The sequence below is a fragment of the Lachancea lanzarotensis genome, scaffold LALA0S04 (genome assembly GCF_000938715.1).
Source record: "Lachancea lanzarotensis genome assembly LALA0, scaffold LALA0S04, whole genome shotgun sequence".
Classification (NCBI taxonomy): domain Eukaryota; kingdom Fungi; phylum Ascomycota; class Saccharomycetes; order Saccharomycetales; family Saccharomycetaceae; genus Lachancea; species Lachancea lanzarotensis.
In genome coordinates, this window is record NW_019212882.1 from 349,611 (window position 1) to 377,322 (window position 27,712).

Here is a 27,712-nt window from a genome sequence, read left to right on the forward strand (position 1 = left end):
AGTGCTATTGCATCAGTAAAATGGCATCCAGGTTCTCTTGCGTTAACTGTACATTAAGAGCGTCTTTTTCAGACTGAGTGCTTAGAAGACCTAGTTCCAGCTCGCTCTTGCATAATTGCAGCTTTTGCTCCTCCAACTTTAAATCGATATCATCATCTTCCCGCAACACTGACAGTATTCTAGATTTTTCAGGCTCATCAGTGGTGTACTCATCGAGACCAGTAAGAAAATAAGCTGGCGAGTCAGAGGATAGGATTTTTTTTTGCTGATAAACATAACTAGTGCTTTCAGTTACTGGGGGTTGATGCCGCGGTTGTTGTTCGGGTGGAGCCCATGATTCGTGGCCCGAGGACGAAGACGACGGCTTCTTCTCGTAACGCTGGAAGGACTCTATGTGGCCTGTTCCGTTTACTAGACCATGAGTCGAGTTCCGAGGCGAATCATAAAAATCGTTGCGGTAGTTCGAGCGATTATACGGGGCCGCATTTGCCCCATATCGTTCTGAATTATTATTATCTTCGTAGCTGTGTCCACTATATTGATATCTTGCAGCGCCCTGTCCACTATCTCCAGAGCGGTTTCCTCCCCTATAAGACCTTCCACGATAAGAAGAGCCTCTGCTGCTGTTGTAGTAAGGTCGACTTCCGGTGCTGGAAATCAAAGATTTTGAGTTAGTGAAAAATGGCTCGTTTGACAGCAAGCCGTCACTTTGCCGTCAGTCTTTAAAGATTTGAATAAACATACTTTTCCCCTGGGTGGCTCATTCCTGAACTAGAAAGTAGAGAAATGTGAGTTGTGAATCGACGGGTGGTGAAGAATAGCGCGGTTATGCGATGACATCAGATGCCTTCACCTCTACCATGAACTGATTGAAAGATTATGAATATTATCGCCACGTACGGAAGTTGCCAAAAATTAAAGTCACGCGCTAACTGAAAATTCTCAATTTATGCATTTTAACATGATTATGTAAGCTCGCAGATGGACATATGTACTCAGGCTCGAGCAAATAATGGACCGTCCATGGACGGTAGCCTCAGGGTTCTTGAAGAGCCTGGGGTAAGACGATTCCAAAGAGCGCATGTATATATATAGCACTCTTACCAAGCGCAATTGAGAATTTGTTCGACTCGCGACACCTTTTTAATCTCTGATTCTAGAACTTGCTGAAAGCCGTGCTACAGCATGTCGTCTTCGTTGACCCAATCAGTAAAAGCGGCAAGAATATGAGCAGACTCCTGCTGATCCAATCGATGTTCGGCCTCTATCATCATCGAATCAATTCTCTCGCCTCCTTCTACCAACAGAGGAATACCCTGGGATCTCTTGGATCGCACGAAATTGACAATGGGCAGCACGTTGGTGAGCCGATCTAAGTTGCGGATTTCAAGAACAGAGAGCTGCGGGAAGTAGCCGAGAGCAAGTAAAGTGGGTACCGAATTGTCTGTGAGCAACTGGCAATTGTTGAGTGACAATCTTCTGATGCGAGGACCAAGATGAAGAGCAAGCTCCCAGACGCCAGCGTCTGTTATGTGACATCCCGCCACGCCCACTGTGTCAACTTTTGTGTTCCGCGCCAGGGCAACCATTGATACACTGGTGATTGCTTTCCCATTTCGGTGTCTCCCCAGGTTGCAGATCTTGAGATTCGGACAATTCGCTGCGATTGATAAGACGCCGCAATCACTTATTTTGTCACAGGCGCGCAAATCGAGTATCTTGAGCTTTGTCAAATAGGGCGCAATCGTCATCAAGAATTTATCGTCTAAAAACTGGTTTCCGGGCAAAACTAGCTTTTCCAGATTCTGAGAGCGGTAGAACAATGGAATGGGTGGAATAATCTTAGGGCAGATGTAAAATTCAAGCCATTTTAAGCGTTCCGATGACACGATGGGGATGAAAGCATTTAGCTCGGTTTGCTCAAGCTTACTCAGCTTATGGAGAACAAATGCAGAGGGTTTTGACAGCCGGTTCCGGAGTTTCGACACATTGCCCGCAAGCTTGCGTATTTTTTTGGAGTCGGTGAAATAAAGGTTTTCCGTAATAATGCTTAATGCGATTCTGTGCCACATTTTGTTGACTTGAATGCAACTATGTAGCCTGGGCGAATTGCTAACCGCCGGTTCAGCGCTGGATCGATTGCACTCATTCCACATTTTTTTTGCCCTGGCCTCGTCACCGTCGCACAACAATAAAGCATGGCTGAAAGCTTGAGGTTTGCGTCTATGTCTTGTTTTCTCCCGCGGTATTGTAGCTTCGGAGTCGACAAATCGAAGGATTTTGTCTACGATCTCAGCTGTGCGGAATATGGGATGACTCGTGTTGGCAGTAAATTCGCGGTAACCTATCTTGGTATCTTTGAATATAGCTTGGTGACTTTTGTTCGGTATGCATAATTTGAGATCGGAGAAGTGCGTTTCGAGATTGGAGCTGCTTTGGTACCTGCCGAAATTGTCTTTGTCCTCGAAAGATGGTGAATTCTTGGTAGGCGTAGCCAACGGTGTGAGATTTTTCAAAGACGTGATGGGAGAGTCACAACCGGATTTGTATTTGGGAGCACTATGAGAGTCAGCCGTGTATGCTGTGGTAACGCTGGATGATTTTTTGGAAGGCGGTTTGCATGTCCAATTGGAGTCTGAGATTTCTCTTGACCTTTTGAAAGAGCCCTTGAGAGAGGTGTCAGATGGGAGCATGCGGAGAAGTGAGGAAACAGACACAGGTGTGGAAGGAGCAGGAGGAAAGGCCAAAGAAAAAAAGAAGAAGGAGGGACGTAGGGGTGGGGCTTTTTTTTAACTACTGCTCTAGAACATCAAAATCAACAAGGACAAAACTGCTTACTCGTCAGAGGCCAAGAGAATAAATAAGACTGAGTGGTCAGCAATGAAGAGGAACAGGGATCCAGAGTGACACATTCAATATGTGCGTTGAGCTGCCATTATCGGGCTCTGTAAGTAACATTATATATATATATATATATATATATATATTTATGTATCTCGGGTTTCTCTCGGTGCCTCTTTCTCCCGGGCTAATACTCAGTAATGCATTCCTGTTGTTTGCAAGAAGATCAGGCTTTGTGTGTAAGGTAAGGAGGGGACGCTGGTCATATGCGAAAAGAAAAAACAGGTTCAAGTTCTGAGCGATACGGAATTCTCGCTTTACAGCGTTAAGCGTCCTCACTGAATCCAGCTATACCTCACAAACCGCATAGCGTCGCTGTTTATCTTTTCGACTCGAGCAGCTAGCAAGCACACCGGCTTCAAAAATATTTTCCTACTCGTCTCTGCGTCTGCATTTCTACTACATCTTAGTTGCTGGGTGAGCTCCACGGTTTTTTTGCACCGTTCAGTTGTGAACGTTTCTTTGAGGTTCTGGCGTATGCCAACGACCGTTGGCAATGCACGTTCCTGCGTGGAAACTGCAGATATTGAATGCAACGACGAATCAGCCAGAAAAATAAACAAAAACACCAACCTTACATACTGGTTCTAAGCGTATATGGGGTAGCCCGCTGAAGCACAAACATACGAGTTCTGTGTCTGTGTGTATGTCTATTGCTTGCTACTAAACCAGCGGAGCGGAGAAACTCGAGTTCGAACTCAGATTTTCGTCTACAATTTTTTCACAGCAAGCTACTTGACCAAAAACCTCCGACCAGGAAAGCACCTAAACGCTTGGTAATAGCGCTGGTTGCGTCTCTAGGTGGTGCTGAAAGCCGTTATTGCGGTTTCTGCGGTGGATGTGGCTCTACTTTGGCTGGTTTTCTACTAGTATTGGAAAATTGATAAAATAATTTACCAGCCATCTCGGTAATCCTAGAAGAACTCAAAGGAATGAACGGCGATTAATGAAACCTCGAAAGCGTTTGGACTGATCGTGGACAAACCGTTGAACTATTTGTTTGAGACTATATATATGGACAATGTGTTTCAGCGAATTGTAGTGAAGTTCTCTGATCTGTCAAGGACATGTTCTCACTAAAGTAAATCGTTGTAGATAGATAGTCAGCTAATATAGATCAAAAAAGGGCGAGAAGAACTGTAAGTGTTTAGCAATGGAAGTCGAGCTAGGATAATTCAAGCGTTGTTGGGGCTTGCACCTTGATCAACTCGTCTATACGGTTGTGAACCTCATCCCCTAGTAGCTGCGGGACTTCGGTGGGAATGGGTTCTGGGTTTCTCATTTCACCAGTTCTCGTGACGACCCCCGGTCAGGGGTGCTGGGATCGAACGTAGGATGAGCTATTATGGGCTTATCATTACGTAGGTGGTAGCTAGCTAGTTAAGGCGGATCCAGCGTGTCTCGAATTGTCTCAAGGTGTTCGCTCGTTCGTTTGTTGGCTGGCTGCATACTGTTGGTGAGTCAGACACTCGATAAGGGAGAGACTGGCATATCGATATTCGGGAAATCAAGTGGCATAGTAGCAGTGATAAATTTCTGGTCTGGCCCAAGGATTTGCCTGGTTTCCCGGATCATCATCGTGTGAGATAAGAAGAAGTAAGAGATCCTTTCAAGTCCGTACGTAGGTTGATAATTGAAAGGGTGAGTAAGTAACTAAGTAAGTTTCAGCAGGAGTGAGTGAAGTGAACTTGAGCTCGAAGATCAACTGTTTATCGACCTTGTGCGCCTTTTTTTTTGTCTGTAGAAGTTCATCAGGAATCAAATCGGATTGGATTGGAGGCAGGATCAAGAGACAAGTTGAAGGTCAGCCAGCAAGGGAATTCAGATTTTTGAGAAACATCGTCTTTGATAAAACACCCACTACAGTATCACATTGTTGAAGCAAGTGCGGCTTCTTCGTGCCGCTCGATAATAACCCCCGCCTTCCCCACTAGTCCCACAAGAATGGCTCAAAGGGCTTCGAAAACCAAGCCCAACAATCAAGGTAGCAGACCTTATGCCATGGGACCACCAGCTGGAAATGGAAAGTCCAAAATGGCTCACCATCGATCCACAGGGCCCAAGGTCAGTTCCAAACAGGGGGGCTCATCTGCAGGCTATTTCGAAGAGACACCAGTCTCAGTAGGCTCCGAAAGCTCAGATTCCCCCAGTTCTCCCCTTGAAAGCTACCATCAACAAAACCAGCACCAGCACCAGCACCAACATCACCACTCCACGTCTCGACAGCAATCTCAGTCGTTCTCTTTGAACCACCAAAGGGCTATTTTCGAACACCGGCTCATCACCAAGAATTCTGGCCCTCAAAAGAACTACTCACACGTTCCTTGCCGTTTCTTTCGTCAAGGCGCCTGTCAGGCTGGTGATTCGTGTCCCTTCTCACATTCACTGAACCCCAATGCCGCAGATGCTACTCCCTGCAAGTACTTCGAAAGAGGCCATTGCAGATTTGGAAGCAAATGTGCTAACGCCCATATCTTGTCTGATGGGACCCGCTTGAATCCCCCCAGACCGTTCCATCAAGGTCAAGGTCATGGTAATGGCAATAAAAATAGCAATTCGGGTCCCCCCGCACCGATGCCAATACCGTTGCGGGATATCCCTCTATCTCAACTGACCAAGCCCAAGATATTCCCATCGGCAACTTCCCAACTGCAGTCATTTTCGAACAACTCCTCGACCAGAGCTACCACATCTGCGGCATCGACTCCAAACATTCAGCAATATTCCGCGATGGGCTCCAATACCTCGTATTTTGCCCCATTCACACCACAGCAGCAGCAACAACTAGCTAATGATTTTGCTTTGATCGAAGAAGACGAAGACGATGTTGGCTTGGACTTTGACGGCGAGGATTTCATACCCGGCGAGTTGTCAGATCTACTCACCCCCAAGGAGCTCGAAAGGCGCAATTCCAGGTCTTCGCTTTCACGCAAGCTGAGCTGGACAGATCATTCCTCTGCGTTTCCTTCTGCTTCCAGCACGCTCCTTGGTTCTGACCCACTCAACCAGGGCGAGCCGGCTTCAGCAGCGAACTCTTTTTCGGGCCTGTCATCTGCCACTTCGATAGAATACTCGCCGCCCGGCAGTGGCTCTATGGCTTTCGGGCTCGCTGCTCCCTCTTTCGACTACACTTATCTCCAAGACCAACGTCAGGCCAGATCAGTGTGGACCAAACAGGACCAGCCTCAGATGTCCTCCCATTACGTCAATGTGGATCGGCTGGGTCTGCTGATGTCGGGAGTAAGAATCAAAGACGAGCCAGAGGAAAGGAGTTCGGCAAACGGACAGAAATTACATCAGTTTTATTTGGGCGATTTACATCAACAGGTTTGAGTGAGTCTACGGTTACAGAAAAGAACAAACCATGGAGTAGAAAGGATTTTTGACACATTATCGGGACACAAAACAACAAAACACAGGCGTTGCAGGCGTAGCAGGATAGCTTTTGCACTTTTTAAAACATGCCATTCAACTTTTTGTTCACTGGGACATTACGGTCGTTTCCCAGTTGTCGGTAAACAGAACTGAACTGAATACCAAAGAACGAATGGTTTGAACCAAAAAAAAAAAAAAGAGAGATCGTGAGAGAGGGAGACAGACAAGGTAATGCTAAATTTGCGAATCCCACGCGAATGCTGTTTCTCTTTCCCGAATCAAAATGCTCCAAAATTTAGGTTTTTTACAGGTTTATAGTGGATGGGTGGTTAGTTAGGTTTATTAACGTTCAATCTCAGTTACAGACAGAAATCAGACTTGTTTGACAATGGAAAAGAACGTTGTCTACATTGTTGCGCGTCGTCTGAACTACTGATAAGTTGTTTTTAGCAAATTTCGAAAGTTTCTGAAATAAAATTCACGCTGTATTTAGTTTTCGTCAAAGACAGTCATTATTTGCAACTGGATTAGTCTTATCCGAGGAAGTTGTAAAGTGTTGTGTGACACTGCAGTTATGTCGAAGAGAAGGATAGGAGACGCAAGGTGCAAGTCCTATGGCCTCCCCTTGAAAGGAGCTCAGATACTAACACTTTCTCAGTGATTTGCAAATTTCGATAAAAAGAATTTTTTTGTCTAGAACCTGGCACGACAGTATTATTCTGTCGCAGAAGAACAATGGAAGAGAGATATCCTGGCGCGACCAAGTTGTGGGGGTCAAGAGTCCGTGTTAGATAGTTCGGCAATAAGGATCGCAGTTAAGAATTTTGACGGTGACAGCTAATAGTGAAGATGTAACCTTCAAAGTAGGTGCGCCAGGATTAACGTAGTGCGATAGTAGAATCTAATTTCAGTGTCGCTAACAAGTTACTCTTGTTAATATGGCAAACCCTGCAATGCGCCATGCTGTATGGAAAATAGCCGAGGTACACAGCATTATACTCGCTTTTGGTGCCAAACAGTTCACGATAGGCCCCGATGGTATATAATTATTATTTTTTTGGCTCGTTGTCCACCGTTTGTAGCATACAGGCAGTGACGTCAGGATAAAGTCAACGTCACACACGCACCTACCTACATAACATCAACATTTGTGCAGCAGCACGATGAAAGACAATCAACAAGACAACTGTATCGGACCTGAGTCGCACTCACCACTAAGCAGTAAATTAGGTACAACACTTTGCGAATATAAGTTCCCGGCTTATACAGAACCTTCCTCACAGCAATGGCGGTCTCTTCATTCTGAAAATGCGCTGGGGAACAGCTTGGAAGCTCGAATGGATGCTGGACACGAAAAAGAGTATGGTCCTATTTGGAATCCCGGATATCAGTCCCTAGAAAAAAATGATACGCCCTGGTGGCATAATCAACACCGTTATACTAGAAGATCAGTCAGCTCGGCTGCCAACCCTCAATTCAAGAAAATTACTGTCCAATCCCCACATTATTCAAACGATGTTGTCCCCCAAAGCCCTGCGCTAATGTCAAGCAGGGCTAACAGCTTGTTTTCCGTGATGACGGAAAGCAGCAAGAGCGATCACTCTTCTCCGACAGCTTATAAGCCAACACACAGACGCAGTAGCGCCATATCGCTGGATAAAGACTGCATCCGGAGATCGGGGATCTTAAAAAGTTCAGGCAAAGGTTCTGGTTTGGATCGGAAATCCGATAGACTCGTTAGCGGCTTTCATGGTAGAAGCGGCTCCTCTACTTGTGAAGCACCCTTCAAGATTATTGCGCCATCGTCAGGAAATCTCAGAAGGAAGTCCGAACCACACTTTATAACGGATTTCGAGCAGTTTCAGCGTGCCTACGATAGGTTGATCCCGATTCCCGCAAATGTTCATGAATCCAATAGGATTTCTTTCTCTACTACAAACAATGATGTTTTAGGGCCAGTTAGCTTGGCACCGTACTCCTGTTTACAAAATTCATCACCAAAGGAAGGCCAAATTCACGAAGCTCTGTTGCCTCCTATAGAATTTTCAGATTCGTCTTCGCGTGCAGATGAAGAGCTTCCGAAGAAAGATGGCGATGAGCTTCTTTCACTGAAAGAGTTTCTAGAAAGCACTCCATAGATTGCAAGTATTTACTAGATATGTTAAACGCTATAAATGAAACATGGCTTCACTAAATCACCTCAGATGCGGCTGAATTATTTGCCTGGGATTTACTCTGCTTGGATCCAGCGTATTCTGATTCTTACTCCCCGACAGCTGTATCCATTTCTCTTCGACAAAAATCAAGTTCCACACACTAAATTTCGTCGAGACTGCAAACTTAAGTTCCAGGAAAAGCTCAAGTATAATACCAGGAATAAGGTAAGCCTTGGATGGCTTGTGATAAAGTCTCCTGACGTTCCAAAGCATGAAAATTTCGAAACCATTGATAAGTCGAAGTTGCATCGCCAATAACTCAAAACCTATTGACCGAAAAGGTTGACAATGAAGACTTGTATGGGAATTGTCTGTCATAACCAAAAGAGTATCCTCGGTGCTTTTGTACTGCGTAGCCATAAAGGTAAGCGTTGTATTGAAATTGCATAGCAGCAATCCACTTTTCTGCAGAAAAGCTAGCACCAGAAGGTGAGAGAAGAGATAGTTAATTCAGAGAAGAGACAGTTAATCCACTGAAGCAGTTAGTTGCAAAGAGCAGCGAGAGTTGATCAAAATTACTATTCGTAACAGGTATCAACAAACAGTAAGCATTGCAGCGTAGGCTTCCCAATACATCAGCAACATTTCGAAATTCAAAATCTCTATACCCTCCAGCGCTGAGAAGTTCCTCTCTAAACTTTCTAGAGTGAAGTTTGAGAATGGAAGCCAAGGTCGATGACCCATGGAACGACATGGCATTCAAGCAAAAGAACCAAAATTAGACTTTAGCCAATTGAGGCCAAAGTAGGCTCTCGCCAGAATTGACGAAAAGCCCGACCACCACAGTAAAATTCAGTTGGAATTACTCGTGGGTTACTTGCACTGAGCTTTCGCTGTGTGGTCATTAGTATCGCAGTTTGGATATCGTCCCAAATGCTCTGCGCGGCAAGCGTGCGAGAAGACATATAATCCAGCAACTCTTGAATTTAGAGTTTGTTCTTCTGAGGGAATCCAGTTAACCCAATAATATCGTTTTTCAACTTGATGCTTCGAGTTTCGATGCATATGAAAATCCTCGATAAGATCATCAAGAGCGCTTAAGAATGGTTCAAAATTTTAGAAGGTCAGCGCTAAAGTTTCCATTTCAAAACTATCATATCAAATTAGCCGTCCCACTCATTTGTAAAGAGTGAGACAGGGGTTTCTCGCACAAAAAATCACGTAAAACCTCTCAGAAATCGGAAATTGAAAGGCTTGCCTCAAACCATCGGAACTTTTTTCACTTCCCTCGACTTTAATCCCTCTCGAGGATCCTTGCTTTATAATATTGAATTCCAACATCAACATACTCACTTTTGATGTCGTCAATTTTAAAGGTTGAGCTTTTATTTAAACCCAAAAGTCCCAATCCTAGATGTCCTTAGTACAAAGTGACATCAACACTTTTTTCGTGTAATAGTGTATATTCAACTACAAAGATCAATACAGAGAGATGACTAGTACATTGCGCTACTCGTCCGTCAATTGGCATGGATTGGGCAGTAAAATCTGCCAGAAAGAAGACTAGATTTATCCAAGGTGGCTCCAGATCAATTGTGGAATCGCTGAATCGCTTTAATGAGGTGTTGACAGAAGGACAGGACGCGATTAGCCAGGCATGTCTTGCTAGCAGTAAGTGGCTTGATGATGAGTTACTAAAGATAGGGCTATTATCGAAGCAGGAGACCATCCCGGAGGAAAGCAAAGAAGCTCTGGAACGCAACAAATTGGCGTTGGAAGAGTCCACCCCGCAAAAAGCTGCGCGTCGTGAAAGCTGGCATGCAACTCCAGGAAACAAGTCTGAGAAAAGTGAGGAACATGTACTAGCACAACCTGACAAAGATGGTAGTAAGCTTCACAAAGATGATGAAAAAAATGCAATATTAGGTGACGTCGATACTAGTTCCAAGACTCGTAGCCGTAGTCTAAAATCGTCACCTTGGTCACCGTACAAGTCCGAAAGAACCACATTCGCCCCAGAGTATGCTCCACCACAAACGTCATCCAAAATTGCAGGCAGTTTTGGATCTCATAGTGGGAACAACTCGAGCGGCCAAGAAGCTAATGAACCGAAAAACAACCATTCGCCAAATGGGTCTAATACACCAACGGTTGGCGAAATACGAACGACTCGTTTGCCATTGGCTACAAGAAGAAGCAGCCTTCTCGAAAGGAACACCACCAGAAAAATACAACCGCTGACAACCGAAAAGACTGAGCGATTGCCGCTAAGAGATCGCTCCAAACGCAGAACTGACATGTTCATTCCATTGCCTGATAAGGATCCTTTGATAATTCGCTCTTCAATCAACCCACAAGCAAAGACCCAAGATCTAAGCAGCTCTACAATTCCTAGGAACGATACTGCATTAAAACATGCTAGCTCCAATGTAATCAGCCGACATGATCGACCGCCGATGAAGACTGTGAAGCCCGTTTACAGCAACGTGTTTGACAGACTTACATCTACCTCAACAACTTCATTTGACAAAAAAGCAACAAGTAGAAGCCCTACAAGAGAAATAAAAAGACCCAAGCTTGTTGAAATGGCCCACATGGAGCCTTCAGGATCACCGAGAGAAAAAAAGTCTCCTAGAATCGATCACACTAATCACAGCATTCATGAAACTCTGAGGAATATTTTTGATTCTCAAATACCGAAGCTGGGGCAGATGAACAACGCTTCTAATTCCAACGGGCTAACGAGAAATTCTACTAATGCAAAAAGATCTTCACTCTTACCAAAGCTCAGCGGTCAGACCGCTGTTTCGCCCATTAGTATGACGGCCAACGCTGCCCACAGAATAAGTGGTATTCATAGCAACGGCCTCGAAACGTCACCAACATTTTCCTCGGTTCGCAGTCGCCCTCCAAAAAGTGAACAACTCAAAGAGCGTAATCGTACCATAGTGGGTCTTTTACATGATCCCCATGTCAGCCCAAGACAAAAAAAACTTCCTAGACGCGAGAGCTCAACAACGGAATTTCTCGAAAGTGTCTCCGCTCGAAGGAACGACGAAAAGTTGCTAGCAAACCAGCCAGAAGAAGATTTAGATCGGTTAGAGAGGTCATCAATCAAGAGCTTGCCTCAAGAGCACCATGACATCAGGGAGATAAAGGATAGCAGACCAAAACAAGCGCAAGATCGTTTAACGAAGTTTCAACTTTTACCTCTCGTCGGATCTGAGAGACAGGACGTGAAGAAAAAGCTTGACAAGAGGTTGTCAGAAGTTATTCGCAGTCAGAAGGAACAAAGCAAGAGAAGTCAAGAAAAGCTGAAGAGGAAATCCAACATTGAGGAAGACGTCAAGCAGCGGAAGTCACGCATATTTCAGGATTCTGATCCTAATAGAGGAACAAAGAGCTTCTGTGCGGGAGCAGATGGCGCTGAGAGCTCAAACAACAAACCGCGTAATACGATACTCTATGACCTGAACACCACAGATCATAGACAAATGATAAATGGAAATTCAGAGGAGACAAACACTGAAACAAATGCGGGAGACACAACACTTCCAGAAATTGACTCTGATTCGGATGCCGAAGACAGGTCTATTTTGGCAGCATGGGCACATTCACCATACCTACAAGAGCAATTGCTAGCTCAACAAGACTGGGACCCCGAATCAATATTTGGACCCATTCCTCCTTTGCACACGGATGAGGTCTTTCAAAGTTCGAGGCTTTCCAAGCTAAAAACCCGGCAATCCATTTCTCGTCACAATATTGGTCTTTGAATATGGATTTTAATTATCTATAAAATTAAGTCGCTAATAATTGAACGGCAGGCTTGGCGATTGGGCTATTTGCGTTTCTTCAAAGCATCTGATTTATTCCACTTGGAAAGCCATTCTTCACTTGAGCTTTTAGGAACAAAGTATATTCTCAAAGACCGATCGAATAAAGGAACTATAGGTTTTTGCATTTTTAGCACGTCGTGGAAAGTTGCTTTCTTACCTACTTTCACCAAACCACCACTTTCTGTCTCAATGTAGCTCAAAAGCTTTTTGGTTGTAAAGTTTTCATGAATGGGGTCGTCAAACCATTCTTGGGGTCTCTGAAGAACCACATTTAACAGGTCCTCTGGTGTGCTCAATTCTCCCACAGCTCCGATAAAATCGAATTCATCACTGGTAGGATAAAAAATCATGGCCGGGAAAATCAACTGCGATTGTACATCATTGCTATCCTCCAGGTAACAGCTTGCTTTTTCCAGGAGTTCAGGAGGGTTTGTGGTATCGATGTTCTTATAGCCACGAAGAATTAAGGAGGCGTCTAGCAACGTTTGTAAGCGTTCTTTTTCGGCCTTTTCCTTTTGTCTCATGGTTTCATAGGCCTGTACTTCTGTTTCTCTGGCCACGATTTTTTCGAGCAATGACAGAAGCGCTTGATTGGCAGGATCCAATTGCAGGGCAAATTCAATTGTTTGTTTCGCCTCCTCTGTCCGATCGAGGCCTTGAAAGGCTTTAGCAACCCGATAATAGCATTTGACGTTTTTGGGATTTATGTCGAGGACCGACCTACAGTCATTTATGCATTTTCTATAATTTTTTAGTTCCAACTCACAGGCAGCTCGATTTGATAAGAGACTTTCCCTTAGTTCGGGAACACCGTCTACATCGAGAGCCTTATTATAAATTTCCCTCGCATCACCATACCTCTTGGCCCTATACAACTCATTACCTTGTTTCTTGAAGTTTTCTGCGACTTCTTGAGGCTCACCTTCGTAAGCAAGAGCCTTGAGCGCTTCTAATTCAGTATTTTGGCCACCTTCACCGTCCGTTTCGTCCAGCGTTTTCATGAAAAATGGCATTCGATTCAGCTCCTCAAGTACCTCATCGGTGGTCTTATTTTGAAATTCCGACAGTTGTGGGGGCAATGATGGCTCCCCAGGACCAGGAACATATCGCTTGGGCTTTTGGTACATGTTTAAGAGCTGGATATGGGGTACAATACGTACGAAGTCGAGCTTTTTTGTTTATTCAGACACTGCCGATGATTTCGAATTTTGAGTAGCCCGTTGAAATTTATCATGCTTGATTCTTATATTAAGCTTATACAAAATATCCTCGAGAACAGTAAAGGGAAGCCCTTATGAATACCGGAAGATAGGTGGGGTGAGCTACAAATGTGCGCAGGATATGTTAATTTAGTTGAGAGACGCTTACCCTTTAGCTGGAGTTGCCAGATTATCTTAAAGGGTTTGAATATGATCTGTCTGTGAAGAAGCACGTGACCTGAGAAAGTCCACAACAACTGACAAACCTGTAGCTTTGGCAGTCCATGGATGAACCGTGTTTTAATCATCCTCACTTCTGCTGAATTGACCTTAAGTTGCGTGAGGTTTTGATGAACACCAGATGCATTGCCGTTTAGTTGGAAAATGAGTGCTCAATCGATGACAGTTATGTAAAAAGTGATGAAATGCGCCAAACTCGTTATACTGGGAGAAGAATTGCGTACAAATTTCCACCTCAGTACCTACAGGAAGCCTTGATCGAGTTGACACGAGTTTACAGAGCTTCCCAAACCACTCCATGTGTTTTTTTTTTGATCAAAATTGTCTCTAGGGTTTTCGGATAATTAAAAAGCCGAGTATCGATTTTGCCTTAGCACTAGGTATGTATATCCAGCAACCTTAAAATTGCCCCCATTCGAAGAGGCGTTTTTTTATACCGCACAGCGATCTCATAAACATGAGCTATTTGATTATCATCACAGACCTTTTTCAAGAACGCATCCAAGAAAAATATCGTTGTAGAGTGACTTGGGGACTTCATTGTCACCAGTTTATAAGTCAAAGCAATGGAATGAAGCGGTAATATTGGCGTCGCGCTATCCAAAGTTAGCACTCGGAACAAACAAATCACTCTCTGAACTTTTTCCACCCTTCTGGCTTCTCAAGTTTCTTGAAATCGTAATATTCATTCGTACAAGAGTAAGGCTGGAAACTGAAATCCCACATTGGCTCACACGAGCATTTTCCCTTTTGCCAGATGCTCTGATCCAAGGGACAGTTGTTGTAAGGATTGTGGAAATAGCCAATATCAGGGAAGTAGTGAACCTGGTCGCTCGACAAAAACAAAGACGCTGCAATAGAGTGTACCGGAGCATCACCCCAACGTTCATAGAAAAACCCGCCTGCTTTGTCCAGATGATCAAAATAGTCTTGGTAGGCTTGAGATCTCCAGAATTTCAAGCTCGCTACTTCGAAATTGGACCAAAAATGGCACAAGTTGTAGGTTTTGCCCTTGTCGTTGGAAATAAATCCCATCATGTTATCTTTGGCAACGTAGTTAGGGTTCTCGGTGATAAATTCTTTGGTGGTGGACCATAGGGTCGGAATGGTCGATTCAAATTCCTTGATAGACACAGTGAAACCGTACATTTTGTTATTGTCCTGCATCCACTTGAACACATCGTAGTCGACATTGCAGTGCAGCTTGGTGCTGGGCTCCACACGCCAATACCAGTCGTACTTCTCCATCAATTCGTGTCTCCAAAAGAACCCCGATTCGTAACGACACATGTGTCTGTAGCTTTCACTGTCTCCATAAATATAGTCTGCTGTTTGTCTTACTTTGGCAGCACGATCCTTATCGATCCATTCCGGGTATGACCAGTGCGCCTCGGGAATCAGACCAAACTCGACCGAGGACGACACAACGTTCTTGATGGCAGCCTTGAATTCTGGGTCAAAGGGCTCATTGTTCAAAAACACATATGGATAGTTGAATTTGGAGTTGTAGCGATCTTCCAAATTCCGCACCGTTTCCAAAATTTCCTGCAAATCACTATTTCTTACCAACGATACGAAAGCCGCTTTCACTGCAGTGCCAGCGGTTTCGCTGTCTGAGTCACCGGCTTTCTCAGTTGCTTCCTTTTCCACTCCTTCGCCCAAAACCTCTGGGTGTTCCGCAGTGGCATCTTTCAACAAGGTCTTGGCATTTTCATCCATTTCCACATCTTCAGGATGTTTGCCCTCGGCGCTCTCTTTTTCGGCCTCTTCTCTCTGTCTTCCCTCCTTTTTCGCTGCCTCTGTGTTCCAAAAACTATTTGTACTGCTAACTGCTTCTTTCGTCTTGGTCACATAGTAGCTTGCCGTTTCATTATTGGTGCTATGAAGTACTAGACCAATGATGACCAATGCCGAAACAACCAATAAAACCACTCGTAAGAGTCTTTTGCTAACTTTCAACGCCATTACCAACTCCTATAGATGATGGTAGGCTAAATGAATGTGCTTCGTACTCCTTTGTAAATGGTGTTTTAAACTGGAAAACTGTTAACCGTAAGGTTGAAGTATGTTTTTACGTTCATATTCGAGGTTGTCGTTGATGACGGAGGACAGAGATAGATCCCTGGGGAACACGCGAAAATTCTTGATCTAGACTCAGATTTCGGGTATAATAAGAATAGAGTCGCGTTCGTGTGTGGGAGGAGGAAACTCCGGGCACGAAACGATTGGTTTTGAAAGGACAAGTTTTGTCGTGGCTGTTGGAATTGCGGATAAATAGAAAGAGAGTATGTGAGATGTCTATAGAAGGAACCAGGTGCGCTGCTCGATACATCGTTGAGCTGAGAGTTTATACATCACTATATACGAAGAATGTTCGCGACAGAGATGGAATTGTGACATGTATCTTGAAGTTTAGTAGAAATGAGGTGAGAAGATAGCAACAGGAGAACCGCAAGAGCATGCTATGGCAGGATTGATTGGTCTTCTATAGTCCAAAATTATTTTCAATGAAGTTGTGTTCTATATCACCTTCGACGACAGTGACACCTCTCTCTCTGAAGCTTCATCACTACTCCAGTTTCCCACTGCGCTGTTTCCGGTTCTGTTTGTTTTCGTGGGGGACATATATACTCCATAAATTACTCACCCCAGCCATTCATTTAAGAAGGTTCCCCTCTCGTTTCGTTTCCAATTGCTCCTTCCTCGAAAAAACCCATGCGGCTTCAGACGGCTTCTAAAACAACTCTGGCACCACAACGCACTCGATAGGAATTCTCCGTTTGCGCTCCCCACTTAATGCTTTCAAGAATATCTACAAAATTACATATTAATTTGGCTCATCTCATTATCAGAAGTCGTTTGTCCGACAAATACGGTCACCAATACCAAAACCCTTTAGTCTATATACGTACACACATACCATTTCAGAACCCCTCTGCTCAAAGCTCCCATCGGACTTGTCTGTTTCCTCGCTCACGACACTTAGCCTTTCGTATTTCACTACCCTCTTACGAATACTACAAGTCCAAGGCATCGAGTCATTACCGTCATCACCGTCAAACCGTCAGAGATCAACACATCTCATGCATAGTTTACACCAGAAAGAAGCACGACTGTTTGACTTACTGGCCACGAAACGTGTGCGCCAGCTTTTAGAACTTCCACAAACGCAATGCGTTGCAGTTAAGTTCAATATATCCGATTTGATCAAACGACGGGAAACCATAAAACCCAATTTCTACTATTACACTATGGTGGACGGCTGTGAGGAGTGGTGTCCGTGACACCGCTTTGGATCTAGCCGGCAAAACAGCCCAACTCACAGAGCTGTATTGGGACTCCATTTTGCTCACTGAACGTGGCTTTGTGGATCCAAATTATAACGATTACGCCAGTTTTCAGAAATACGTAGTTCAAGAAGTTGGAAAGACGCTAACCATTCACGATAGGGGGCTAAAAGTGCAGACCAGCTGGCCTGGCAAAAGTATGTGGCGAAATATCGGTCTAGCGTACTCGCTGTTGTATTTCCCCGGCTGGTCAGATTGTCCGATTTGGGGCAAAAATAACTCTGACAGACTCCAGGTGGTCCTGCTAAAAGACATCCGGCGTGAAGTAAAATCCTTGCTCATTGCCCTATTGGAATACGCTGCCGTTTTGGATCTTGCCTGGCTCCGAATACACGTTTTGAGAGACGTAGAAGGGATAAAAGACCTTCTTCGAAATCTTAACTGGCTAGGAGGAAAGGTGGTAGCAAACGAAAACCGTTCCAAAGCCACAGAATACTTGACACCGGAGGAATGCGCCATGTTTTCTGATGAAAAGTTTGTCATTGTGGAGTTCGAGTGCTGAAAATGAAGCCAGCTTGCAAGCAGACGGTTGCGACCTTCAATTCGAACATGCTGAATACAATACAGATAACTCATGTGCGAATATGTACTTCTTCATACTCGATCGTGCATCTTCTTCGCGGTCAAGAAAGTTAGCATTAAGCAACGGCGGTTGTGAATGCTGTGAACACTTCAGAACTACCCTTCAACAAAATCATCATACATATGCGGTATTTAAGAGTATGTACTGGTTATATCATTCCATGGTCAACACTAGGGCTGGACATCCACGTCGTCTGATCTCATCTTTGATACTTAAACAGTTTGGCAAGTGAGCGGGTTCATCACATGCTTGCTAGTTCAAGCCCTCACTACTACGCCGTCAGGCCTTTATAACATCGAGATGCCCAAAAGACTGTAAGTAAACATAAAAGACGTCGCAAAGACAGCGTTTTTGCTTACGGACTGCGATGTCTTTTAATGGTATAGGACTCAAAAGTGCTAAGGGTTCGTCAACTTCTGGCCATGTTCAGCGATCACTTGCTTCCAACGACGATCGCAAGCAGGATAAGATCCACTCCAGTAGAGTCAAAAAATCCCAAGAACGCTTAAAAGATGCCAAAATTCGTCATCATAAGAGAGACGATGCTATTGTGAAGCATGTCAGCAGGCGAGAAATTGAATTACGGGTTTCGGAATATCGAGATAAACTGGAAGAAGACGAAACGATAGACGACGCTATCATTGACGCCAAATGTGAGCAATACAGACAAAAGGTTCTGAAAGACTGGGAGAAAGAGCAGGAAGATGAAAAGCTGCGAAATGCCTATGTTTCAAGAAAAAAAAGAGCGTCAAGAGAAACCCATGGTGAAAAAGATGGCTAAGAATGACCCTGGTGATTGAGCTTACCGCTGCTATAATACAAAAACCGGTGGTGATGTATAGTTGCATGCGCTCACACATAACGCAAAATTTTGAAAGTCTCCCACTGCCACTTTTTATCCAATTCGGCACTAGAACAATTGTTTGGCATTTACAACCTCATGGTGAGATGCTCCTACTATTTTGATCATAGCTCATTTCTCGACTTCTGACGTTCTTCGAGCACCAAGAAAGCTTGGCAAGACTTATTTAATAGATAGTTTACGATTCAGGCTCGGCTTAAGGGAAGAATTCGAGTTGTTATCGAATCGCTCTCTGTTAGTTCATCATTTGAAAGCATATTTATCCACAGCGTAATGGTGAATTGATAAAATTGGCCTGTCAACTTTAACATATCGGAAGAGAAAATTTACGTCAAATTGAACTCCGTACCAATCCTGAATTCGTTCGCTAACGATGTTTCATTTGGCTAGGGGCCTGTATGCGAATTTGAATCGCAAGGAACAGTACTCAATACTAATCCTGGGTCTTGATAATGCCGGTAAGACCACCTTCTTGGAAATGCTAAAGAAAGAGTACTCCAAGAACTCGAAAGATCCTAATAAAATAACACCCACAGTGGGTCAAAATGTAGCGACGATTCCGATAGACTCTAGCATATTAAAGTTTTGGGATGTGGGAGGGCAGGAATCCTTGAGGGCTTTATGGTCCGAATACTACACTCAAGCACACGGGATCATTTTTGTCATTGACAGTGCAGATCGAGAACGACTGGAAGAGTGTTGTCAAGCATTGAGAACCGTTGTAATGAGTGAGGAAGTTGAGGGTATTCCTATACTTATGCTGGCAAATAAACAAGACAGAGAAGATCGCATGGAAGTGCAAGATATAAAAGAGGTTTTTAATAAGTTAGCTGAGCATTTGGGGGCTCGCGATAGCCGTGTTCTCCCGATAAGTGCGTTAACACAAGAAGGCGTGAAAGAGGCCGCAGAGTGGATTTTGGTGCGGCTGAAACGCAACAAGGCCAACAAACCACCGGATTACAGATGATATTCCGTGGATCGTCGAAGAGATAAAAAAAAAAAGCATTCAACCGTTTGTATTATAGCGAAGTCGCCTTTCGTGGCTACCTATTCGAAAGCGAGGTTTTCTATACCTTTGGAAATCTCAAAATCTCCATTTCACGATGCCAGATCAACTGGCTTAATAACTTTAGCAGCATGCTTAAGCCGAACAAGGAGCATCCCATGCTAATGACACCACTCAGTTCCATTCTCACCTTTTGCTAAACAAATGAACACGATAGTATGGTCTGAGAGCCAGCGCTAAAAGTGGGCATGGGTAATATTATCGTCTGACTTCATTATTGCGTGTTGACCAATATCCAGGCACCACAATCTTGAAAGCTCAATGCAGAGTAAACATTTCATAAGGAACCTATTTCAGCAAATGTTATTACCGTATTCCAAACTCCGACCAGCCAATACAAGATAGTTAATGTGAAGACTGGTTTTATACAGTTCAAATGTCACTACCAAAATAATGGTGACTTACTGAGTTGAACCATCATCCGGCCCAACTGAAGCTACGAAAAACCACCACCTAATAGATATGATATCAAATACGTAAGGTTTGCCAACGACCAATCAAAATAAGCTTCTCACAGCGCACTGTCGTCACTAGCCCAGCATCTGTCATTCGAATACAAACGACAGTAAAACTACAAAGTGATGTTAATATCGTGACAAGAATTAGATACCTTATCCAAGAAAGAACCTGAACTTCGATCCTACTAGACTCTGTTCAGAAGTATAAGCTTTGAGACTTAGTTCTAGAACTTGTATCGCATCAGATTCAACTCAATTGCTGACGTTGATCATTGGGTATGGAGAAAATTGGCTCGCAGACCAACGTTAGAGCCTCTAGACGGGCACCACGAAAAATTGCCCATTTCCTACTGGCATTTGTGCTGCTCAGCTGTCTCATTACTTCTTCCGATACCTTTAAAGATTGTTGGAACAGACGGTGGTGGCAGAAACCTACCAAGAAAAATGTCATTTTCTTTGTTACCGATGGAATGGGCCCAGCATCTTTGTCGATGACTAGGTCCTTCAGACAGTTCACTCAAAATTTAACCAGAGACGACATTTTGGTCTTGGATCATCATTTGATAGGTTCCTCGAGGACAATGTCTTCGGACTCCCTTATCACAGATTCGGCTGCTGGAGCTACTGCCTTTTCATGTGCCTTGAAAAGTTACAACGGTGCCATTGGCGTTGACCCATCCAAACAACCCTGTGGTACGATTTTGGAAGCTGCAAAACTCGAAGGATATCACACCGGACTGGTGGTAACTACTAGAATCACTGATGCAACACCTGCCGCGTTCAGCTCTCACGTGGATTACAGATTTCAAGAGGACCTCATTGCACAACATCAACTAGGAGACTACCCACTGGGTCGTATGGTTGATCTTATAATTGGCGGTGGAAGAACACATTTCTATTCTGCAGAAGATGTTGTCTATGGGTCGCGTGGAAGTCGTAGCGATGGACGCAGTCTCATCAAAGAGGCAATTGAAGATGGCTGGAGCTACGCCGGCAATCGCAAAGAATTCGATGCATTAGACAAAGGCCATAACGTTAGTTTACCCTTACTTGCCCTCCTGGCTGATTATGATATTCCTTTCGATTTGGACCGGGATGACGCTGACTTTCCATCACTAGAAGAACAAGCTATGACAGCAATTAACGCACTAACTGAGGCGACCAGAGATTCGGATAAAGGTTTTTTTCTCCTTATTGAAGGATCTAGGATCGACCATGCGGGTCATCAAAATGATCCTGCCGCACAAGTTAGAGAAGTTTTGGCATTCGATAAAGCTTTTGAAGCGGTTTTAAACCATGCTGCTGAAAGTAATGTGGAAACTATTTTGATTTCGACCTCTGACCATGAAACTGGTGGATTAGTCACCGCCAAGCAACTATCTAAAGCTTATCCCGAATATGCATGGTATCCACAAGCTCTGAGCGATTCTCAGCATTCCGGCGAGTATTTGAGCAAAGAGCTTTTGCGGTACGATGGAAGCAACAAGTCTGATTTCATAGAAAAGACTATCTTTGAAAAGTACATGGGTATCTTCGATTACACTAAAAACGATACACATGACTTGTTAAAGCTCACTTCACTTGCGGAGCTGAACGACAAATTGAATGGAATGATATCGACACGAGCACAAATTGGATGGACAACCCACGGTCATAGTGCGGTGGATGTCAACATTTATGGTTACGCAAATCGCCAAAAAACTTGGCTAAATTTACTGGACAAGTTGCGGGGAAATCGCGAAAATACTGATGTTGGTCAGTTCATGGCAGACTTTTTGAACTTAGACCTGCAAGAAGTAACTGACCGGATTAAGAAAACAAAGCACTCTCCTAATATTGACGCTGTTGAATCGCTTGATACCCAAACTGATGAATATCATAGAGGAATATATGGCTCGCAGGATGCCTAATATTTTTCACTTCGGGGCTTGCTTGCGCTCGCTATTGTCTTGAATAAAAGTAAACAATATTTAATGTACAGCTCTAATCCGATTTTCATCGAAGTGCGAGAAGCTCTTCTTCTTTTTGAACAATACTCTTTTGTACTTGTACAGCTTAATTAAACTCTTCGATATGGAATACCAGGTAATTTGGTAATCCATACACTTCATAACCAAGTCTTTTGGCCATTTTAGCAAAGCCCTCTGTCTCGATCAAGTGGTAGAAAGGAAAACTAGGGAACATAGCACCATCCCTATGAACATCTGCCTTTACGAGCGTGCATCCTCCACCTACACCATCAAGTTTAGTTTCCGTCTCCTGAGAGCCCGAGGGATCGTATTGATATGCCATCAATGGTCTGTATGTCGCCATTTCGGCGTAACCTTCGAAAATGACTTCATCATCGGCCATATGGGAAGCCATATCTAGGGCTATGTCACTTTCTGCCCAATTGTTGAAGTCGTATGCCCTAAACTGTTTCTCGCCGGATTTTTCGTCTTTGTATCTTTGATAAACGTTGGCCGATAAGACCGGTTTATCGTGCGCGGTCATATCCTGGATTACAGTAGAAGGTGTTTCCACAATGTCCGCATCTATCCAAAGAATCCAAGCAGTTTGTGGACCAATGGTTGAAAACAGAAGTTCGTTACGAGCCAGCGCCATTGCAGAGCGTCTTTGTTTTTGCACTTTGAGATCGTGTCTTTCCTTCTCTAACAGAGCATCGAAACTTTGCGAGTCCTGTCTCAAAATAGTGATTTTAGCAAATCTCTGTTCTTTTTTCCCCAATTGTACTTTTCTCACTGCTGCTTCGAGCTTGCGAAGCGCTGCATCACCGGTATTAGTACGAGGAATGATGAATCCAAGTTCTAGCAGTTCCCGAGGATACGTCAGCTGTAGTAAGTTATCCCAATATTGATCGTGGAATGTTTGCATAGGGGTCAAGATCAAAACCTGTTCTTTGTTGACAGCTGCGTTAGCCGTAGATTGTAGCTTGTTCAAATCGAAATGCGTGATATGACCCGCTGGAATATTATCCTCAACCATGTCACTAAAAAGCCAGTTTGCTTTCTTGTTGTATGAATACTTGGCACTCTTGAACTTCCGGGAATATGGGAAATAAAATGTCTTTTCGTTTTCGTGTGCCCATTTATGGCTGGCAATAGAGGACCCTTCAAGCCCCAGCACCGACTCATCTTGGCTGAAAAACACCCAAAACAGCATAACAACAAGCCCCAGCGGAACAACCAAAGCCAAAACTGGCGTCTTGCGCAATCTGTACGCCCATATAGCCAACGTCATTTTTTTTAAACCACGAAAACAAATCTAGAATCTCGAAAGTCGCACAGTAGAAAACCAACACTTCTTACAAGACTTATAGCTTCAATGGGCCCAACAAAGATGCCAAAATTGCCCAAAAACCAGCTTTCAGGCCTTCTTGTTTGCTAAGTTTTGCAGTGTCGAAGAGCTTAGTTGTACTTCATATGTAGATATATATATATATACATCAATATATTTTGAAATTTGATCAACTTCGAACCTTTCGTCCAAGGTGATTCGATATTTCTCGAGAAACGTTCAAGGCGTCGAAAGCTACGGAACATCACACATAACAGGTTTCGCAGTATGTGAATGGTGAACGATTGTCTGTATTTCAGGGCATTTCGTATTCAATATCATGTTTAAAGTTCTGAAGCTTACCTCTTACATGGTCAACGAGATAATTTTTGTTTTGTCGAACGTTGGTATGCAACGAGTTAAGAGTGCAGATGCTCAAAAGATTGGCTAGGTTTGACTCAAAACACTTTTTGAGAGTTAGTTGAGTTCGAACCCTTTTGTTTAGTCCTCACCATGCTTTTTCGACATTTGTTCACACTCCCATCATGTATTCTTTTCTACTCCTGTCTCTTGAGCACTCTGAATTCGTCCCAGACTTTGTCACATATCGACATAAACATTTTTTTGTCCGTGGCAGCTTCCAGAAGTGCAAATGAGAATCCAAATTTATCGTTTTGAAGTCGAAGTTCGCCGTCCACGGTAGCGTTGCTAGCTAAACTGGGCCCGGACGAATTTTCCCCCGCTATATTGGGTTCTGCACCCTCCTCGATGGCTAGGTCGGTCTCCTCGGTGTCGCTTTCATTACCATTGACGGTATTTTCAGGCTTTATTTCGATCTCGGAGTCCTCCATCTTATACCTCGTGGTTTGTCCAGTTCTCGCTCCAAAAAATTCGTCTCGTGCACTTTGAGGCTGAACCTGGATTGGGGCCCATCGACTTTCATTATTGCCAAACAAATCGCGAGTTCCAACACCTGGATTTTGACTTCTGTAAGTATCAAAATCCTGCTGAAGCGTGTTGGTAGGCGCAGAAGACGGATCTGCAAATGGCGTTTGCATCATGGCATAGGGTATTGGAGCCATTACGCAGGGAGCCTGATATGCGTTTTGAAACGAGCCGTATCCCATATGATACGGAACTGCAGCGGTTTGTGGGATTTGACAATAACCGTAAGGTGTAAAAGGTGCATTCACCAAATACGGCCAGGATGAATTGGGCCTTGGTCTTTTTCGTATTTTTGCATCCGTGTTGGAAGTCGTGCGCCCAAGATATTGGACTCTTGATTTGCCTCTAGGGTACCGTGTAATGTGGGCAGGAGCACTTTTGGCACCTTGGAACCGATTCCCATGGGACTCGGCCGCCCTGGCTTGTGTGCCGTCACCATTGGCTCCAGAGGATCCTATATTCAAGGGTGGAGGAACACGACCTCTTTTAAGAGACTTGGGGCTTCGTTTGTGACTATCGTGATCGAGAGAGTCGAGACTCGATGGCTGTACGTCCTGATTTGTTTGCTCGACATGTTTGGGCACAACTTCGTCACCATAATCGGAGTTTTTTAAAGCTTCCGTTTGACGTGTACTTAGCTTGTTTATCACTTCTTTCTGGCCCTTAGCTATGTCTCTGGAAAGTTGAATCGTTGATAGCATTCGGTTGTCCATTTTGCCAAAACCAGGCGAGACGCACTGCATGCCCAGCCGTTTGAGTCTTTCACGGTTTTCGTCTGGTTGCGAATCCTTTGCAGAAGTAGCTTTGGGGCTCATAATGTTTTTCGACAAGATCCGTGCGAATATTGTTCGAGATTTCAGTAATGTTGTTGAACTTAGGACTTTATAACCTCACAATAAGATTTAGGGAACAGTTGGCAATTTATGAGGCGGGCTACACGACTTGGTAAAGGCCAATTGGGCTTTGTCACTGATTGAAGCTACTTGCGCAGATTGTAGATGAAGATGGATAAAGAACGGTTTCTCTAGTTAGCTCTACCACCTCCATCTCGTGGTTGAAACTTGACCAGTTTCGTAATGCTCGAGAAAACAGTGGTTTAGTCGGAGTCATTTTAAACGGCAGAGCGGTAAATCACCGTTTGCGATACGGAATAGCGCTACCATTGCCCAAGATCGATGATTTAAAAGAATTGGGGTTTGCTAGTCTGCCAAAGACAGACTTTCTCGGTACTTTTGAGACTCATACCATTGTGTTTGGACACGAATTGTGTATTAGGCTCAAAAGTCAACTTTGAAACTATTCAAATTGTAAGCAATCGAATTAAAGATCTCCAATTGTGATTCTGATGTGACATCAGGCACTATCGCTTTTCTTTATCCTCACTTTAGGTATTTGTTCAATCTTCAGTCGTTGTTGTATATATTGTCAGCGATGATTGTTTGGTAATTGACCGAGTCGAAAACTAATATACATCAGAGAAATTACTATGGTCTAATCATTCATTCGAAGAGGCATTGAATGCTAGAAATGTAGAGTGGCAACGAAAGTACTGGCCGAAACATGATTCTGATTCGAAAAAGTTTCCGCTGATGGTTTGAACGCTTTGAAAATCAGGAAAATGACAATGTGATGAAGGTCCTACTGACACTAGTCACGTGACTGTATAAAGACTAACGTCTTTATCAACTTACGACCCAGCTTTAGAAAGAGCAAAAAGACGCACATTGAATTCCCAAACCAAGACCTTCGGTTTTTTGGCAGCAGTATCGAGATACTTGCTCAAAAGGTCGGGAATTTGGACATCGCATTTCTCTATACGGTTTAACTTTCCGTAGTAAATGAGGTACTTTATGAAATCAAATTACATCAAGTTACTATCGGTATTTCCTTAGACCCTTCTATCTGCTTTAATCGACAGTGATTTCTAGCTTTCATTGCCACCAAAACTTGGCAAGACTCTACATAACATATTGGCATGTCGCAAGGTCTCTTATATTGTAACTTTCGCACCAGAACTCGGGTTCCTCGTGCACTCGTCGAACATCTCAAGCTCGATATAAAGCTCGTGGATCCAGAGGACCAGCCAACAGAGTTCGCTCGCGATTTCCCTCTAAAGAAGGTGCCGGGCATGGTTTTGCCTGATGGATCGAAATTGACAGAAGTCATTGCAATTTCATATTACTTGATCGGACTCTCCTCTGACCATTTGGCCAAGGAACAATTGGCTGGATCTAACATAGAAGAAAGAGCTCAAGTTTTGAGATGGATGTCATTGACGAACAGTGAACTGCTGGTTTTGTTTGCGAAAATATTGAAGCCTCTTATTGGCCAAGCTCCTTACATCAAGCCTCAGGCAGACACGTTTGAGGCCAAGATTGAAGCCGTTACAGCATCTTTCGAAGCGAGACTGTCCACCCACACCTATTTGGCGACCGAACAGGTTTCGTTGGCTGATCTTTTTGCTTTCACAGTGTTTGGCAAGTGCTTTGAGAACATTTTTGGTTCCAAGTGGCGTGCGGCCCACCCAGCCATTATGCGTTGGTTTAACACCGTGAAGGACGTTACTTACTTGAGGGAACTCTCTAAGAAGTATGAGTTGTGCGATGAACCATTGCCATTGCCCCAAAGTAACAAGAAAAAGGAATCCAAGAAGGAGTCCAAGAAAGAAACCAAACCTCCAGCTCCAGTTGCAAAAGCACCAACTGCGACAGAGGAACCAGTCGAGCAGAAGAAACCTAAGCATCCTTTGGAATTACTTGGCAAAGCCACTTTCCCCTTGGATGACTGGAAGCGTAAGTACTCCAATGAGGACACCAGAACAGGTGCATTGCCTTGGTTTTGGGAGAACTATAACCCAGATGAATACTCTCTATGGAAGGTTGACTTCAAGTACAACGATGAGCTGACTTTGACCTTCATGTCCAATAACTTGGTTGGAGGGTTCTTCAACAGACTCAGCGGCTCGGTCAAGTATATGTTTGGTAGTTTGGTAGTGTTCGGTGAGAACAACGATAACGGTATTACAGGTGCTGTTATGGTAAGAGGCCAAGACTTTGCTCCTGCCTTTGATGTCGCACCAGACTGGGAATCGTACTCTTACACCAAGCTAGACCCTTCTAAGCCAGAAGACAAGGATTTTATTGGCAACATGTGGGCCTGGGACAAGCCTGTTACCGTTGACGGTAGGGACAGAGAGATTGCCGATGGCAAAGTCTTGAAATGATTGGCGACAGATCGCTGTCATTACAAAGTTTATAACTGGGTATAAGATTCTTCGAATATATGACTTTCTACCATTAAGTGAAGGCTTGCTATTTTGAGCTGCGGAACAATGTAGAGAAATTGTCGTAAATGGTATGAAAAGGCAGTTTCTTGGTTAAATGCTGAATACGGAAAACACTGGTTTACTACAGCGATGCCGTATGGATGGGGCACTTCGCTGGTATTAACTACGAATAAGGCTTG

At 43.9% G+C, this 27,712-nt stretch overlaps 13 protein-coding genes and 1 pseudogene across 14 annotated transcripts; 8 read left to right on the forward strand and 6 right to left on the reverse strand.

Moving 5' to 3' along the window:
* Positions 1-4: 4 nt before the first annotated feature.
* LGE1 (LALA0S04e04192g1_1) lies at positions 5-764 on the reverse strand (the record flags this gene model as incomplete). The annotated part of the gene is made up of 2 exons (XM_022772741.1): positions 5-650; positions 745-764. The coding sequence occupies 2 exons, from the start codon at positions 762-764 to the stop codon at positions 5-7; spliced, it is 666 nt and encodes a 221-aa protein (XP_022628175.1).
* A 414-nt stretch (positions 765-1,178) lies between these two features.
* Positions 1,179-2,693, reverse strand: AMN1 (LALA0S04e04214g1_1; the record flags this gene model as incomplete). The annotated part of the gene is made up of 1 exon (XM_022772742.1): positions 1,179-2,693. The coding sequence occupies one exon, from the start codon at positions 2,691-2,693 to the stop codon at positions 1,179-1,181; it is 1,515 nt and encodes a 504-aa protein (XP_022628176.1).
* A 2,152-nt stretch (positions 2,694-4,845) lies between these two features.
* LEE1 (LALA0S04e04236g1_1) lies at positions 4,846-6,234 on the forward strand (the record flags this gene model as incomplete). Its single annotated transcript, XM_022772743.1, has 1 exon — positions 4,846-6,234. One exon carries the CDS (start codon positions 4,846-4,848, stop codon positions 6,232-6,234), a length of 1,389 nt encoding a protein of 462 aa, XP_022628177.1.
* A 1,205-nt stretch (positions 6,235-7,439) lies between these two features.
* Positions 7,440-8,414, forward strand: LALA0_S04e04258g (LALA0S04e04258g1_1; the record flags this gene model as incomplete). Its single annotated transcript, XM_022772745.1, has 1 exon — positions 7,440-8,414. The coding sequence occupies one exon, from the start codon at positions 7,440-7,442 to the stop codon at positions 8,412-8,414; it is 975 nt and encodes a 324-aa protein (XP_022628178.1).
* A 1,547-nt stretch (positions 8,415-9,961) lies between these two features.
* SLI15 (LALA0S04e04280g1_1) lies at positions 9,962-12,208 on the forward strand (the record flags this gene model as incomplete). The annotated part of the gene is made up of 1 exon (XM_022772746.1): positions 9,962-12,208. One exon carries the CDS (start codon positions 9,962-9,964, stop codon positions 12,206-12,208), a length of 2,247 nt encoding a protein of 748 aa, XP_022628179.1.
* A 65-nt stretch (positions 12,209-12,273) lies between these two features.
* CNS1 (LALA0S04e04302g1_1) lies at positions 12,274-13,398 on the reverse strand (the record flags this gene model as incomplete). Its single annotated transcript, XM_022772747.1, has 1 exon — positions 12,274-13,398. The coding sequence occupies one exon, from the start codon at positions 13,396-13,398 to the stop codon at positions 12,274-12,276; it is 1,125 nt and encodes a 374-aa protein (XP_022628180.1).
* Positions 13,399-14,337: 939 nt separating this feature from the next.
* On the reverse strand, positions 14,338-15,675 carry LALA0_S04e04324g (LALA0S04e04324g1_1; the record flags this gene model as incomplete). The annotated part of the gene is made up of 1 exon (XM_022772748.1): positions 14,338-15,675. The coding sequence occupies one exon, from the start codon at positions 15,673-15,675 to the stop codon at positions 14,338-14,340; it is 1,338 nt and encodes a 445-aa protein (XP_022628181.1).
* Positions 15,676-16,968: 1,293 nt separating this feature from the next.
* LALA0_S04e04346g lies at positions 16,969-17,559 on the forward strand (annotated as a pseudogene). Its single transcript has one exon. A coding segment is annotated over exon 1 (591 nt).
* Positions 17,560-18,007: 448 nt separating this feature from the next.
* On the forward strand, positions 18,008-18,421 carry CWC21 (LALA0S04e04368g1_1; the record flags this gene model as incomplete). Its single annotated transcript, XM_022772749.1, has 1 exon — positions 18,008-18,421. One exon carries the CDS (start codon positions 18,008-18,010, stop codon positions 18,419-18,421), a length of 414 nt encoding a protein of 137 aa, XP_022628182.1.
* A 454-nt stretch (positions 18,422-18,875) lies between these two features.
* ARL3 (LALA0S04e04390g1_1) lies at positions 18,876-19,469 on the forward strand (the record flags this gene model as incomplete). The annotated part of the gene is made up of 1 exon (XM_022772750.1): positions 18,876-19,469. The coding sequence occupies one exon, from the start codon at positions 18,876-18,878 to the stop codon at positions 19,467-19,469; it is 594 nt and encodes a 197-aa protein (XP_022628183.1).
* An 835-nt stretch (positions 19,470-20,304) lies between these two features.
* PHO8 (LALA0S04e04412g1_1) lies at positions 20,305-21,936 on the forward strand (the record flags this gene model as incomplete). Its single annotated transcript, XM_022772751.1, has 1 exon — positions 20,305-21,936. One exon carries the CDS (start codon positions 20,305-20,307, stop codon positions 21,934-21,936), a length of 1,632 nt encoding a protein of 543 aa, XP_022628184.1.
* Positions 21,937-22,081: 145 nt separating this feature from the next.
* MNN9 (LALA0S04e04434g1_1) lies at positions 22,082-23,266 on the reverse strand (the record flags this gene model as incomplete). The annotated part of the gene is made up of 1 exon (XM_022772752.1): positions 22,082-23,266. One exon carries the CDS (start codon positions 23,264-23,266, stop codon positions 22,082-22,084), a length of 1,185 nt encoding a protein of 394 aa, XP_022628185.1.
* A 593-nt stretch (positions 23,267-23,859) lies between these two features.
* DIG1 (LALA0S04e04456g1_1) lies at positions 23,860-25,062 on the reverse strand (the record flags this gene model as incomplete). Its single annotated transcript, XM_022772753.1, has 1 exon — positions 23,860-25,062. The coding sequence occupies one exon, from the start codon at positions 25,060-25,062 to the stop codon at positions 23,860-23,862; it is 1,203 nt and encodes a 400-aa protein (XP_022628186.1).
* A 1,160-nt stretch (positions 25,063-26,222) lies between these two features.
* On the forward strand, positions 26,223-27,470 carry CAM1 (LALA0S04e04478g1_1; the record flags this gene model as incomplete). Its single annotated transcript, XM_022772754.1, has 1 exon — positions 26,223-27,470. One exon carries the CDS (start codon positions 26,223-26,225, stop codon positions 27,468-27,470), a length of 1,248 nt encoding a protein of 415 aa, XP_022628187.1.
* Positions 27,471-27,712: the final 242 nt, after the last annotated feature.